Source organism: Nelumbo lutea, chromosome 7, assembly GCF_056320005.1.
Source record: "Nelumbo lutea isolate HS-2025 chromosome 7, American lotus-T2T, whole genome shotgun sequence".
NCBI classification, from domain to species: domain Eukaryota; kingdom Viridiplantae; phylum Streptophyta; class Magnoliopsida; order Proteales; family Nelumbonaceae; genus Nelumbo; species Nelumbo lutea.
The window spans coordinates 16,183,482-16,198,388 of NC_142690.1; the positions used below are offsets into that span (position 1 = coordinate 16,183,482).

Sequence of the window (14,907 nt, forward strand, 5' to 3'; positions counted from 1 at the left end):
AGAGACCCATTAAATAGCAGTTCTCACAACCAGTGTCGGTAGATACTAGATACCGACCAAGTAAGGCTTATGTATCAGCACGATAAAAATTGTGGAATCATGAACCCAACAAAACAATCCTTAGTTCTACATCATCAAGAAATATATAACTTAAACATTAGAATAGCAAGGAGAGAATCTCTGCCAACAAGGTCAAGATTGAAAGAAAAGGGGTAAAAAATTGTCTGCAGAATCCCACTAAAAGATTTTTTCTTTTTTTTTCAGTTTGAAAGGAATTACATAACAAATGATACATTATCTGTGCACGTAGTAGTTCCCACTTCTCAGAACCTTAGTAGTTATCATCCTCTCATTTGTCTTCCCTTCCAAGCATCTATGCCTTCTGGAATTAAACAAGGATTTTGAACATGAGATGAAATGAAACACAGTAGGTATATGCAATTACCATCATTGTGTGTGTGGCTGTGTCCGTGTGGGTTAGGGAGGTTACCTGCATTGGAAGATACAACTTAAATTCTGGTGGGAGCTCTTCCTCAGAATAAAGGCGATCAGAGAAATATATCCTTCTCAAGCGGCAATTTGCATGAACCTGAACCCGAAGAGTTTCCACATAGTTTGTGCCATATGCTCTCTTTATAAGATCAGATAGATTCAACTGAATTTGATTCCACCCCTCATCCAGCCTCAAGGGCATAGTGCAGATATATGGCTTCACTCGAGTCACCGCCTTAAAAAGAACAAATTCAAGAGATTCAATGCTTTAATTCCCACAACCACGATCTGCTGAGGTTAAGACAGAATTTTCTTTGTTTTGCTTTTAAAAATAGTTTTACTGATCAAGTTTCTTTTCTTGGGGGGGGGGGGGGGGGGAGGGGGAACTATTTGATGCATTAAGTGAAAGAACCCTTCTAGTATCAATATCCAACCATAATAAATTCATGTGATGAATTTTCTTTTAATGGAGTTACATACTTTAACAACCTAACAAATAGTAATAATAGTAGTAGTACCAACCCTCTTGGAAACAGCCTCTCTGCATGTGCAGGGGTAAGGCCGCATATATCTGCTGCCCTTTTTAGTAGTAGCACCAACACTATACTTACAAAATATGAAGCACCTTGGAACCAAAAGTCAACAGTACTCCATCTGTGGTTCTAATACAATCCTCCAACCTGGTTCTAGATCCCAAATGTTGATACAATGACAGTTTTGTGCAGGACGACCTCAAAAAAGGAGCTTACCCAGAACAAGGATGCAGTAAACAGCTAGATACAGTATCGCAGATTTAAACTAAAAATTGAAGTATCTGACATGATATGGCACCTCTTTGTGCAGGTTTCTAGGTATCATAGATTGCATACTAGTAGAGATTAAGAAAGAAGAACATTAGAGAAGAAAAAGGGGGGAAAAGTGGTAGGGCCCTGCTACCCCAACTCTACCCCTGGATTTTGAGCTTCATTTTTGAAGGGGATAGCGGACTGTTAATCACTTCTCTAAGAATAAGCAAAATTGCATAGAACAATGGAAATGGCATGGCTATACATGACAAGGAGAGAAAATCTCCTATAAGAAAAAAATCTAACTTGATGAGCAAATACATGAAAAGAACGTCACAAGAAAAGAGAGCCCAGGAATATGTTATTGAATCTTTGGGTAGCCATCTATATAGTCCCCCCCCTGCAAAGACAATAGGTGCCCAAGAATTGTGGTAGAACTTAAAAAATTGTTACAATATAAAGACAAGCTAAAATAGAACTTAGATGAAATAACTAACAATATGTGGCATAAAATAGTTTCCCAAAAAATGTGTTACTTAATATGACCAACTGTGCAAAAATAGCAAGATAAGTGTTAGGAGAATCTGAAGGAAAATATAATCTGCTAAAGGCACTTGATGGTGGAATGAAGAAATTTAAAATGTAACCAAGGCAAAAACAAACATCTTATAAAGATTAGAAAAGACTAAAATGTAGAAAACTTGGAAAAAATATTAAAAAAAAAAACATTGAGTAGGAGCCAAAAAGAAAGTCAGTGAAGTTTGAAGGCATGTGATAAATTTTACCATAACCCAGACAGTAAAGGAGAAAATAGGATTCATAAACTTGATAGAATCAAGGTTCAAAATTTCGATACGTATTGTATCAGTGGCTTCCCAATATGCCCCTACAGGGGGTGTTTCGGGCCTCAAACCAACCCCTCTGAACCAGTTTGAAAGAAAAAATAAAAAAAATAAAAGGCAAGCCAAGATACAGGCTGATACACCCCTACCGGTGTATTGGCCTGTGTTGATATTTTGAACCTTGGGCAGAAAGAGAGAATGAAAGAGGATAGACTTAAATCATGTTAGAGGAATCAAAGGAGACAGAATACCCTGTAAGCAAAAACTCTGCACACAATTTGAAAGTACAGGCATCCAGCCATACATTGGGAACATCTCCCCATGAATTTAATATACAAGTATGGGAAATATTCCCAATGTGCGACTAAATGCCATGTGTGCAGAGTTTTTGCTTTTAGAAGATCTGGGCTCGCATCAAAGAAAAGATCAAAGAGTCTTGATAAAGGGTGAGAAACTATGGAAAGATGCAAAAGTTGTTTTAGAAAATCACTAAATGAAGAACATATGGAGGGTGTGAGCTGGAGAGGGATTATTGTACCCACACCCAAACAACCCCCTCCGGAGGGTGTTGTAAATCTGAACTTTGATGGGAGTAGTCAAGGTAATCCAGGACCTTCGGATGTAGGAGGGATTTTGAGAGATAAGGATGGCAGCATTCTATCCTTATTTTCAAGTCCAATGGGAGTTGGTGATTCTACAAGGGCTGAGATACTGGCTGTGGTACAAGGAATACAGATGGCAACCAACTCTAAAGTGGTAGTGAGTTGGTTGTCAGATCCAGAAACAGTTTCCTGGGGCTACAGGGATCTTCTTAAGAAAATTAATTGGCTTACAAGGAATATGCCAGTCAGATTTCAGTGGGTTAGCAGATTGGCAAATGCCTTGGGCTGATTCTTTGGCTAAACAAGGGGCTTCTCGGGTTTCTCTGTTTTGGGCTACCTTAAAATTGTATTCTGTTAAGAGTTTGGTTATGGTTTCATTTCTAAGGGGAGGTAACATCATGTGCCTCCTCTTAGGGTGATTGTATACTTTATTACTCTTAATAAAATTTCCATTCATTTATCGAAAAAAAAAAAAAGGATGAAGAATGGGAAGGCATCAGCACCCAATGGTATTCCAATAGTCGTCTAGAAATGAATAGGGGAAGGCTTGGTGCAATTAACTGAACTATTCACTGAGATAATGAAAACCAAAAATGCCAAATAAATGGTGAGAAGAAAAACAACCTTCTGAAATAAATGGACTGTTTAAAAAGATGCAGAAAAGTGATAGAGAACAGCAGAAACCAAGAATCAAGAAGAGAGAAGAGGAAGAAGATGGTGGTGGCAATAAGGGTTCAGAGAGAGATTTCCGAATCTAATCTCCTCTTACACCCCTAATTCCTTTTCATTAACTTAATTTCAGTAACTTACGAAGAGTCCCTTAACTGGGCGAATAATTAAAAAGACATAACATAAGAAAGGCCCAAGTTGAAGCTCATTACAACAAAAAACATAAAAAAAACAAATAAGAAAACAGTCTATGGGCCATTCGGCCCATCTTCTCTACACTCCCCCTCAAGTTGAGCATAGATGTCAATCATGCCAAGCTTGCCAGTATCATGCTGAAGTTTAGCCTTAAAGATGCCCTTGGCAAGGAAATCAGCTAGTCGTCCTTCAGAAGAGACAAAAGGTAGACAAAATTCTCAAGAAGCCACTCTTTCTTGAATAAAATGTCTATCAACTTCAATATGTTTGGTTCTGTCATGTTGCATCGAATTGTGAGCAATGTTGATGGCAGCCTGATTATTACAATATAACATTAATGGCTTATCATACTCAATATCCATATCCTCCATCAAGGATCGAAGCCACAATAGCTCAGAAACTCCATGAGCCATGGCTCTGTATTCAGCTTCGACTGAAGATCTGGCAACAATTGATTGTTTCTTGCTTCTCCAAGGAACAATATTACTTGTCACCAAGCTACAATACCCAAAAGTTGATCTTCTATCATCAATGTTTCCGGCCCAATCAACATCTGTGTAAGCTTCAAGTTTCATAAGAACATGCTTAGCAAATAGAATTCCCTTTCTAGAAGAACCCTTCAAATAACACAGAATTCATTCTATTGCTGTCATGTGAGTGTGCTTGTGAGCATGCATGAACTAACTAATGCAGCTGGCAACATATGCAATGTTTGGCCGAGTCATGCACAAATAGAGCAGCTTCCCAAGTAACCTTTGGAAGACTCCCTTATCTTTCAACAATACTCCATCTGAGGCAGAAATTTATGACTCATACCAATAGGAGTAGCAATTGGTCTAGCACCCATCTTCCTTGTTTCAGTGAGCAAGTCTAGCACATACTTTCGTTGAGAGATAAGGATCTCATCCTTAGGTCGAGCAACTTCTATGCCAAGAAAACATCTCAATTCCCCCACATCTTTGATCTCAAACTCTGTATGAAGAAATGATTTAAGATCATTAAGCCCTGTTACATCATTGCCAGTCACAACTATATCATCAACATACACAATAAGATATACTGCCAAAGAGCCTCTCCTCTTCACAAAGAGGGTATGATCAAACTGAATCTGTATATAGCCAAAGTTAACAAGAGTAGACCTAAACCTTTCAAACCACGCCCTAGGTAATTGTTTAAGTCCATAAAGAGATTTCTTCAGTTTGCAGACTTTCCCTTCCATATTTGTGTCATACATCCCCGGAGGATGAGACATATCATGCAAGTCTACATTTGTTTTCATAGCATCCCTCCACTTTGGAATAGTAAGAGCTTCTGACACTAACCTGAGTATTGGGTTAGAAGCAACGGAAGAAAGATAACCAAAATATGAAGGACAGAGCAAACTATAAGAAAGGTGTTTGGAAATGTAATGTGCAGTGCACTTCCTTTTACCTTTCCTGATAGCAATAGGGACATCAAGGTCTAAGAAGGATGGCTCCAAAGGGACTGTATCAGTACATGTTGTCTCTTCTGTGACCGGAAGTGTAGGAGGCTCATGTGTAGTAGAGGAAACAATCTACCCACTTCTAGTTCTCTGCCGCTGGTACAGCCTAGGATTAAAAAGAGGACAATGAGGTAACAGAGGAGGAATAGGAATATTGGAATGAGAATGAGATGATTGTTCCTCCCTTGACTCATTTGAAGTAGGAAGAGGCTCAAAAGAAGACTCAACTGGGACAGGAAAGGGGAGAGCAAACAATTATGACAAATTTTCCCCCTTTGGACAATGCCTCTCCTGAGAAGGATCATAAAAAGAAGAAAATTCATCAAAGGTGACATCCATTGAGACATACCAAGTTCCAGACTTTGGATCAAAACAACAATAACCCTTTTGTGTCAAGGAAAATTTACTTGTGGGCTTTCGGATCAAATTTATGTCTCTAGGTACTTGGAATGTGTACATAACAAATGCAACCAAAGACACGGAGTGGAATAGGAAAAAGGCCCTTGCCCAGACAACGAAAATTGAAAGGAGACTTAAAACCCAACACTCTGTATGGCATACAGTTGACTAGGTAGGTTGCAATGAGGACAGCATTACCCTAAAATCTTGTAGGGACATGAGAGGCAAACAAGATACTTCTTGCAACTTCAACAATATGTTGGTTTTTTCTTTCAGCAACTCCATTCTGTTTTGGAGTCCTAACACAGGAATTTTGGTGAATATCCCCAAAACCAATGAGATAACAGGTTAGGTTTTTCTCAAAATATTATTTTGCATTCAAATTTGAAAATTTTCATTCTAGTATCAAATTGAGTTAGAACAAATTCATGGAACTGCTTCACAAGTCTGGGAACTTCATCACGGGACTTCATAAAAAATATCCAAGTATATCATGAAAAATCATCAATGAACAAGATAAAACATTTGTAACCACCCATAGAGGGTAAGTGGTAAGGCCCCCACACATTAGAATGCACAATATGGAATGGAGGAGAAGATCTTTAATTACTCAAAGGTAGTTGTTTCTACAATGTTTTGACAACTCACAAGACTCACAATGAAGACTAGACAAATTAATTCCCTTAAATAGTTATGGGAATAAATGACTCAATGCAGTAGAAGAAAGATGACCCAAACGAAAATGACATAACATGACACGACTGACAAACTCTGAAGATGTAGATCCAAAGGCAGCTTTCCCAGGTTGTCCTTGGCCCTGTCTAGGAGTATCCAATAGATATATTCCATTCGCCTCATGGCCACTCCCAATCGCTTTCTAAGACTCCAAATCCTGAAAAACACCGTAGGAAGGAAAAAATGCTACACTGCAATTCAATGACTTAGTTAGGCTGCTTACAGATAACAAATTTGTATTTAGTTTTGGTACATGAAAAGCAGAAGGGAGTAACAAAGAGTCTGTAGCCTTGATGGTTCCCTTGCCAGAGATAGGAGCAAGAGCATCAGCTAGGGTGATTTTATCACGACCAAAAAGCAAATCATAAGAAATAAATAAGGTATAAAGGCTAGTCATATGGTTAGAAGCAATAGAATCAATAATCCAAGGGATCCCACGATTACCTGAGATTGTTGCATGATTGACAGAAGCCCGTATACTGAATGAACAAATGCAGAAGATATTGAATTTCCCAGAGGATTGGAAAAAGAGGCAACACTCTCTAGGTGACTGATCATCCTTCCATACTTTTCATACTCTACCTTCATAACTGCTAATTGTTCACTAGCAGTCCTCTCTTCAGTTAGGCATCTGTCACTATCTGGACCAACAGTAATATTGGCACTTCCTGCCTTCATATTATCAGACTTCTTTTGGAACGAAGGGAAAGAAGCTCCGGATGCAATTTCCTGCACTTGTCTTTTGTATGCTTTGGTTTCTTATAGTACTCACAAATAACTTCCTTCTTACCTAAACCACCTGGACTTCCTGTAATTCCCTTAGGTTTCAGCCCCATGTTAGCAAAGTGATCATTTTGACTAGCCCCTTGAATCTGGACTAGTCTCTTGCTTTCTTCACTACTTACCAAGGCATAGGCCTGAGACAAAGAAACACTATCCTTGGTTAAGATGTTTTGCTTTGTGATATCATACTCGGGATTCAACCCCGTCAAAAATTCAAACACCCTGTTTCTCTCAACTAGTTTTTTGTAGGTTTCAACACCATTAGTACTTTCCCAGGCTACAGTTTCCGTCAAGTCAATTTCTTGCCAAAGGAATTTCAATATTGAGAAATAAACAGCCAAAGGTTTCTCCCCCTGCCTTAAATTTTTCACATCACTCCTTAGCTTGTATGCCCTAGCTACATTCAGTTTCTGAGAATAAGTTTCAGCAACATTGTCCCATATTTCCTTTGCTGAATTCATCCACAAATAGTGTTGACTAATTTGAGGTTGCACTGAATTTACTAACCATTCGATTACAATGTAATTTTCTTGCATCCATTTTTCATATGATGGATCATCTTCCGACGGAGCCTTTTTGCTTTTGGAAATACAACCCCATTTGTCTCTATTGCAGACATGAATTTTTACTGATTGTGACCATGCTAGATAATTGGTTCCATCTAGCTTGACTGTGGTCACAGCTAATAGAGAGTCAACAGAGGCCCCCGGAACCTGTCCGAATTCAACAACATGCTTATTTTCAACTTCCAAAGGATCCATCTTCTTAAAACACTCCAAAAATAACTTCTAATAACTTCAAATAACAATCACTAAAGACAGAAAAAATGTGTTATGAATCAACCTATATGCAGTCGTACCTATTAACTGCGTCACACCTGGAACCCGAGAGAAACAAAAAAAAAAACCTAGCCGCACCTTGTAGACTTCATAGAACACCAAGCAACTTGAATCGATCTTCAACATGAAGAACAATAAGTCTTTCAATCACTGAGCGCCAAGGTCAAACTCCCTGTGGGGCCCGCAAGTAGATTTCTCTAGTTAATTAGGGTTTTGGGCAATACACTTGATACTGTCAAGGTGGTGACAAGGATAGCCTCCTCTCCAAAAACCACTAACAATTGGGCTGGAAAATTTTTTCTTTAACTATTCATTCGATTCAGCTCTCAATACACTGTGTATGGAAAGAAAGAGGAGAAAAGAGAGAAAAGAAGAGCCCATTCTAATACCAAGAAGAAAAACAACCTTCTGAAATAAACAGACTGTTAAAAAGATGCAAAAAAAAGTGATAGAGAACAGCAGAAACCAAGAATCAAGAAGAGAGAAGAGGAAGAAGAAGGTGGTGGCAATAAGGGTTCAGAGAGAGATTTTCAAATCTAGTCCCCTCTTACACCCCTAATCCCTTTTCATTAACTTAATTTCAGTAATTTACAAAGAGGCCCTTAACTAGGCGAATAATTAAAAAGACATAACATAAGAAAGGCCCAAGCTGAGGCCCATTACAGCAAAGAACATAAGGAAAACAAATAAGAAAACAGTCTATGGGTCATTCGGCCCATCTTCTCTACATGGTGAAAGAGCACCATTGTGCCTATAGTTAAAAACAAAGGCCATATGTAGGGGAGGTCATATCTATCCCAGCCTAGCCTAGTAACTTCTGGGATTAGGCATAGGTTTTTTGTCTAAAACCAGCCCAGTTCGCAATAGTTTAATTAATTGCAATAAGCCTTGTCCCATCGTCACCATCATCATCTAAGTCTTGTCCCATCTATATGGGGTTGACTACATGAATCATGTTTTTCCATTCCATTCTATTCAGTGCCAATTATGGGCAATCCCTTGCCCACTTGACGCTACACTTGGGTTAAAGTGTAGTACATCGCTTCTAGGAATGCCCTAGCATAAGCATAAAAAGACAAATCAGGATCCATGACCATGAGAGTTTGGCAAAAGTTTTATACAAGTGGAGCTAGTTTTTTAACAGTTTCTTGCTGTGTGGGTGTGGGGGTCATAGTTGTCAAGGCGAGCCTAGGTGACAAGGCGCCCTTTGAGGAGTTGAAATCAGCCCCCCACAAGATAGTTTCCCACAACGTCCAACAGCATATCCCCGTCATGTATTGGGAACATCTCCCGATGATGCCTCATCATTTCTGGTACTTATCATCGGGAATACACGGGGGGGGGGGGGGGGGGGGGACATTGTTGGAAACTATTTTGTCAGGAGCTGATTTGAACTCCCCTTTGAGGCTCACCTCACCTAATCACCAAGCAGTTTTGTACTATCTATTATAAAATATTTTTTAATTCTTTATTTTTTGAGATTATAATACATTGTTAAACTAAAATATTCATTTTGTGTGTTTATATACCAATTTCTTTTCATTATTTTCTTATTTGTCAGGGTTTAATCAATACAAACATTGCTAAATGCTGTAATGAACCCTCAAAAACTATGGTGGGGTGGTGTATATTTTCTTTTCTCAATACAATACATTTTCTTCAGGAAAAAAAAAAGTTTTAGTGCCAGCTAAACATGGGCTCTAGATGGTTGAAGTGTCTGAAAGAAACAACCTATTGTAAGTTAAGGGTCTAGAAGAAGCAAGGATAGGCCAAAACAGACATGGGTTGAAGTAGTAAGAAATGGTTTGAGAGCCCATGATTAAACAATGGATATGACATTGAACAAAGCATAACGGTGGAAAAATATTCATGTAGACAACCCCATATAATTGGATCAAGGCTTTTATTCACTTAAATTGAAAACTAACCAAGATTGATGGGCTTTCCATGATTGAAATTGGTAGAGGTTGTGCCGATGGACTGCTTGCATCACAATTGCATCCTAAGTGGATCACAAGGTTCATGAGAACTAACCAAGATGGATGGGCTTTCCATGATTGAAATTGGATATAGATTGTGCCAATGGACTGTTTGCATCACAATTGCATCCTAAGTGGATCATAAGGCTCGTGACAAGTGGGAAGGCATGTCCTAAATTGTATGGATAGGTCTTTACAGAAGCAAAAAGGCTTTATTATTAGGCTCAAGATAAGCAGTGAGAGAGGCTAGAGAAGAAAGTGTGCAATGAAGCATAAGCCAATAATGGCATTTTATTTGAGAAGAATATAAATTTCAGTTGGGTCAGTTGCAAATGGCAGATTAATCTGAGTATCAAAAGACAATATTATGTGTCAGTCATGCCAGCAACTAGATGGATTCATATCAAATAACATTTAATTTCCATAAATAACCAAGATGTAACCAACTTGTATTAATACGTGTTCATTTCATTCAGTTCTTTTAGTGATCAAGGGTCTATCTAGTTTTTTCCACTCAAAGAAAAAAAAATATGAAGGAGAGTAAAAAATAACTAATACATTGCTTAAGAGCCTTGGTTTGCCCCACCGTCTTTCAAACAGCACCCCATTGCCTACTATCCTGTGGTACACCTTAAACCATTTAACTTATATTTACTCGCAATACTACTCTAAAAACTTGTAAAAGTTGTGGCAAAGTAAGGTTTCAAAGGTTAAGAACTATGTCCAAGAAAGAATGGCAATGGTAATGGCCATTCTTTTCATGAATGAACCAAGTTAGATTTATTACTCAAATAGATAGAAGAGGAATGCTGGTAAACAAAGAACTCATCATTTAGTAGAATTCTTCAAGAAAAAGAAAAAAACACTTGGCTCCTATCTCAATTCTCAACTTTGCAGTCCTCCAAAATCCCAAATATCTGGAGAACCATCAATAGAGATCCAAAACTGTGCAGTGCCCCTAATCTATGCAATCTGTACATACACATTAAGTAAGAAATTGGAAACACCTACTCTCTGTTACTCTTATGGGTAATGTCCAAGAATGACCTGACCAAATGACAAAGAACTAAGATCTCCATGCTTCTGCAGAAAGTTCTACTAAGATTGATAAAAGGGGGAAATGGACCGAGCAAAGACAATAGATCTGAAGGAAGATTCATACACCTCTGGTTGCTCTTCCCCTATTTCCTTGGTTAATACTATCTTTTCTCCTTTAATCCTTTTTTGCTTCTAATATAAAAAAGTAAAAACCACAAATTTAAGACATATTATTCTAGGGCTAGGACATTCATAAGACAAAAGAAAAACTTCATATACTTAAGCATGACATGATGAATACATCAGCTAATATTCATGAATAATCAAATAAATAAATCAGTTTTGTTAGCAGTAATTTTGAATATATCATGAAGAATCAAATAAACCAAACCAATGTCCTTAGCAATAAATGTAACAATATGAGTTGACATTAAAGATCTGAATTCCCAGAACACATAACCCAAGTATGGGTCCAACAAAATTTGATCCAATTTCCTAAAATATTTTCCTAGAATACGTGATTATAATCTTTATGTTAGAATTTATTCAATAGTTTATCTTACCAAAAGGTTGTTACCAATAGTAATACATTCTGAAGCACAATAAGCCTATGAGAGAAATTACTAACATCAACAACTAAACAATTGGCAAGACTTACACACTTGAAAGTTAGAAGCTCGGAAACGCCGCCTGACATTCTTATCATCCAGCACTTGAATCTCAAATGTGAAATATTTCTTTAGATTCTTCACGATCATAACCAAGAAAGGGAGCTTTATACCAAGTGTTGCAGCAGGATCTGCTGGGCACGTAATGTATGTTGATTGGATATTCGATCCAATTATTTCAAGGACATTAGATTGGATGTCTTCATCTTGCAGACGTCTGATTTGGCCATTAGCAACTGCAGAGGTTCCAAAAAGAAAGGAGCATTTATAGATGCTGGAACACAACTTTTGTAGAAATATTAGCACAGCATAGAGCTGCAACCATGGATTGTGAATTAACCTCTTTGTGCACCAGACATGTTCATAATCGAGATTTTCTTTTATGTGAAATGTTGCACATACTTCACCAATTGTTTAAAGGAAAAAAAGATTGAATAAGTTTTGGTTATTTAATATAACTATTTCCAAAAAAGTCAACTCACTGATTGAAGGTCAGATCAATGGGTTATCACTGGCTTGTGCATATCTATTGAATCCCATTGACATGTCATTGCTCCACCCCCCCCCCCCACCACCACCACCAATTTTCTTCTAGCAGTATTTCATTTGTCAAGAAGATAGACTGGTTTATGTCCATTATAACCAATAGAGAACAGGGTAAGTTCTCCAACTGGAAGGAATAATGCAAAAAACTGGATTTATCCTAATAGCTAGATGACAGCTCAGTTAAGCAGAAAAGGATCATACAACAATAAAACGAAAGAGGTAATCACCTTCTTTATCCCATATTTGCAAAGGCTTGCTCCTGTTTAAATACCCAATAAGAAAAATTCAGACTTTAGCGCATAAGAGAAGTGTAAAGTTTCAGAATATTAACAATACCATGTATGCAGAACAACAGAAGAGACATACCCAAGGCTGTACAAAATGGATAGAAACCCAGACTGAAATGTGTTTTTAAACATTTTCCACCACCGCCAACCAGAACTGTAACAACAGAATCAGAAAAAAAAAAAAACCTTAATCAATCACCGCACTAAATGCAGGGTCCCTTGAAGAATTAAGGCACAAAGTATACTAGTCAACTAGATGAACCGTCTAATTGTCCCAGCGGCTCAGAATCTTCAGATATTATACTCAAAGGTTTAGAATCTGAAATCTAAACTGACTATAACAAACAAAAATTCAAACTCGAATGACCTAATCATCCATTAAATTTCACTCGTTTCATAAATTCAAGAAATTTCATCAGGAACAAGCTAGGAATTAGCCGACCATCATGCCAACCAACTGATACTGACCATCAACATGGTAGAACTATTAGGCAAATTATGAACAAAAGATATCAAAATCGCTAGGGTATCAAATTCCTTTCTACACAAAAGGAAAACCTTCCAGCCAAATCACAAGTTCTCGATTAAGGAATTAAATTCGTTAAAACATAAAAGTAGTAACGATTCAATTTTCAAATTGACAAAAGCCTATCGTCGCTATTCAGCTAAGCCCAAAATAATTTCAATAACGGCTCCGTTGGACTTCTGCGTAGAAGGGACTGAAAACAGTTCCAAACTAAAACAGTTAGCCATATTCCCGCCCCTTTAAAGGCGAAAACATTGTTTTCCAACTCTTTTTCATCAAAACAAAGGTAGCCAAAGTAGAAAAATAAATCATAGAGAAATTACAACATAATTGAAGAAATCGAGAAAAAAAGGTGGCCAAAAATCAAATCCTAAACGACTCCACTATCTCAAAATTATTAAAAAAAAAAAAAAAAACTCTTACCGGAGAAACGAAACTGTAACCCCAACTGACGAGCGAATAATCGAACGCTTCTCTGGGTTGTTCTTCTTTCTGTCAGCGTAGTAGAAAAAAAAAAAAAGGCAAATCTCTTAAACTCGCTACTGTTTGCGAAATTTATTAAGTATACCCTTATTGTTTGACTTTTGTCTAACGATATCTCACTGTGTCTAATAATTGATTAGTTTTATCCTTACCGTTAACACTGGTTGATATTCCGTCAAAATTTATACACACATAATGTATATATTTTTTAAAACCCAATTTTACCCTTACCTTCTTCTTCCTTTCAACAGCGGCAAACCGAATTAGTTCGATCTTTAATCGGCGACAATAGCCCCCTCCACCTCCTCTCTCTCTCCTTAACCAGTGGAGATGCTGGGGAGGGGGATGACCCGATGCCAGCAAGACAACGGTGACCGATAAGGAGATTTTCGAGCGCCACTTAGAATTTGTGGGTGACCAGCAAGAAGACGGTCTCCGACATCCAAATCTGGTACCACTCAGACCTTATTTCCAAGACAAAGAAGAGAGTCTCTCTCTCCCCTTATACATCGCCGCCAGCGATTTCGACAAATCTTTCTTTCAAAAGATTCACCACCACGATCCTTCTCCCCTCTAATTTTCCACCAGCTCTGTTTGTTCTTCCAGATCTGCAACACCCACTTTCATTGAGGTTTTTCTTTTTTATTGAGGGTCTCCGTCTTGCAGGTGGTCAAAGCTCACCTGGTGCCAACGCCTCTACATTGCTCACCAGACAGATGAGGCCTGATGATAGCTTGGCTTACAAAGGTAGTTTGCGAGCCATAGGAAGAGAAGACAAACTTGAAGAAACCTTGTTTACAACTTCATGCCATTCGTTAGATTGAGGACTCTTCCTCCCAACCTGAAGAAAATGATCACCCCAAGCATCTAGTAGAACAAAAGTTTCATATTCTGTCCAATCAATGGGGAATTCCAGCCACCGAAGGATGGTTTCAGCATAATCGTAACTAGTAACTAGACCTGTTCATGGGCCGGGTAGCCCGATGGCCCGGCCCGGCCCGACCTGCACCCCGGTCGGGCTTGGTCATGTAATTAGGCCCGGGCCTGACCTTGGGCCTAACATAGTAAGCCCAACTGTGTTTCGAGCCAGGCTTGAGATTTGTCAAAAAATCCCGGCCCAATTCAGCATTATATATTTTATAAAATACATAATATGTATTTTATATATTATATAAAATATATAAATAATATAATATTTATTGAAATATATATTTATAATTTAATATATACATTTTTTTTATTTTTTTTTTATAATTTTTCTCTCTCTCTATTCAGTAGTAGTAACAGCATGGGCTAAATTTCGAGCTCGGGCCTAGGCCCGGGCTTCGAGCTTTTTATGAGGGCGGGGCTTGGGCCCAAGTTGTAGGCCCGATGGTTAGGCTTAGGTCTTAGAAAAATCTATTAATACAGAGTGAAAGCCTGGCCTGAACCAGCCCAGCCCAGCCCATGAACAGGTCTAATAATAATAGTGTGGCAGTAATAGAGGGTGTTGCTACCTAAGGAGCAAACTCATAACCTAAATTCTTAACGGATCGGATTCAGTGCGTTTGGACTCG

The 14,907-nt window shown here is 38.2% G+C and overlaps 1 protein-coding gene across 2 annotated transcripts; it reads right to left on the minus strand.

Moving 5' to 3' along the window:
• Nucleotides 1-120: 120 nt before the first annotated feature.
• Nucleotides 121-14,271, minus strand: BUG22 (cilia/flagella-associated protein). Of its 2 annotated transcripts, XM_088952927.1 has the most exons (7): nt 13,583-14,271; nt 13,292-13,360; nt 12,422-12,496; nt 12,283-12,314; nt 11,504-11,745; nt 491-727; nt 121-382 (listed from the first exon to the last, which is right to left on the minus strand). In XM_088952927.1, the coding sequence occupies exons 3-7, from the start codon at nt 12,472-12,474 to the stop codon at nt 374-376; spliced, it is 573 nt and encodes a 190-aa protein (XP_088809053.1). In that variant the 5' UTR covers nt 12,475-12,496; nt 13,292-13,360; nt 13,583-14,271; the 3' UTR covers nt 121-373. The 2 variants fall into 2 exon arrangements, with proteins under 2 accessions (XP_088809053.1, XP_088809054.1); XM_088952928.1 differs by lacking the exon at nt 13,292-13,360 and having other exon boundaries at nt 13,583-14,269.
• Between the last annotated feature and the right edge of the window lie 636 nt (nt 14,272-14,907).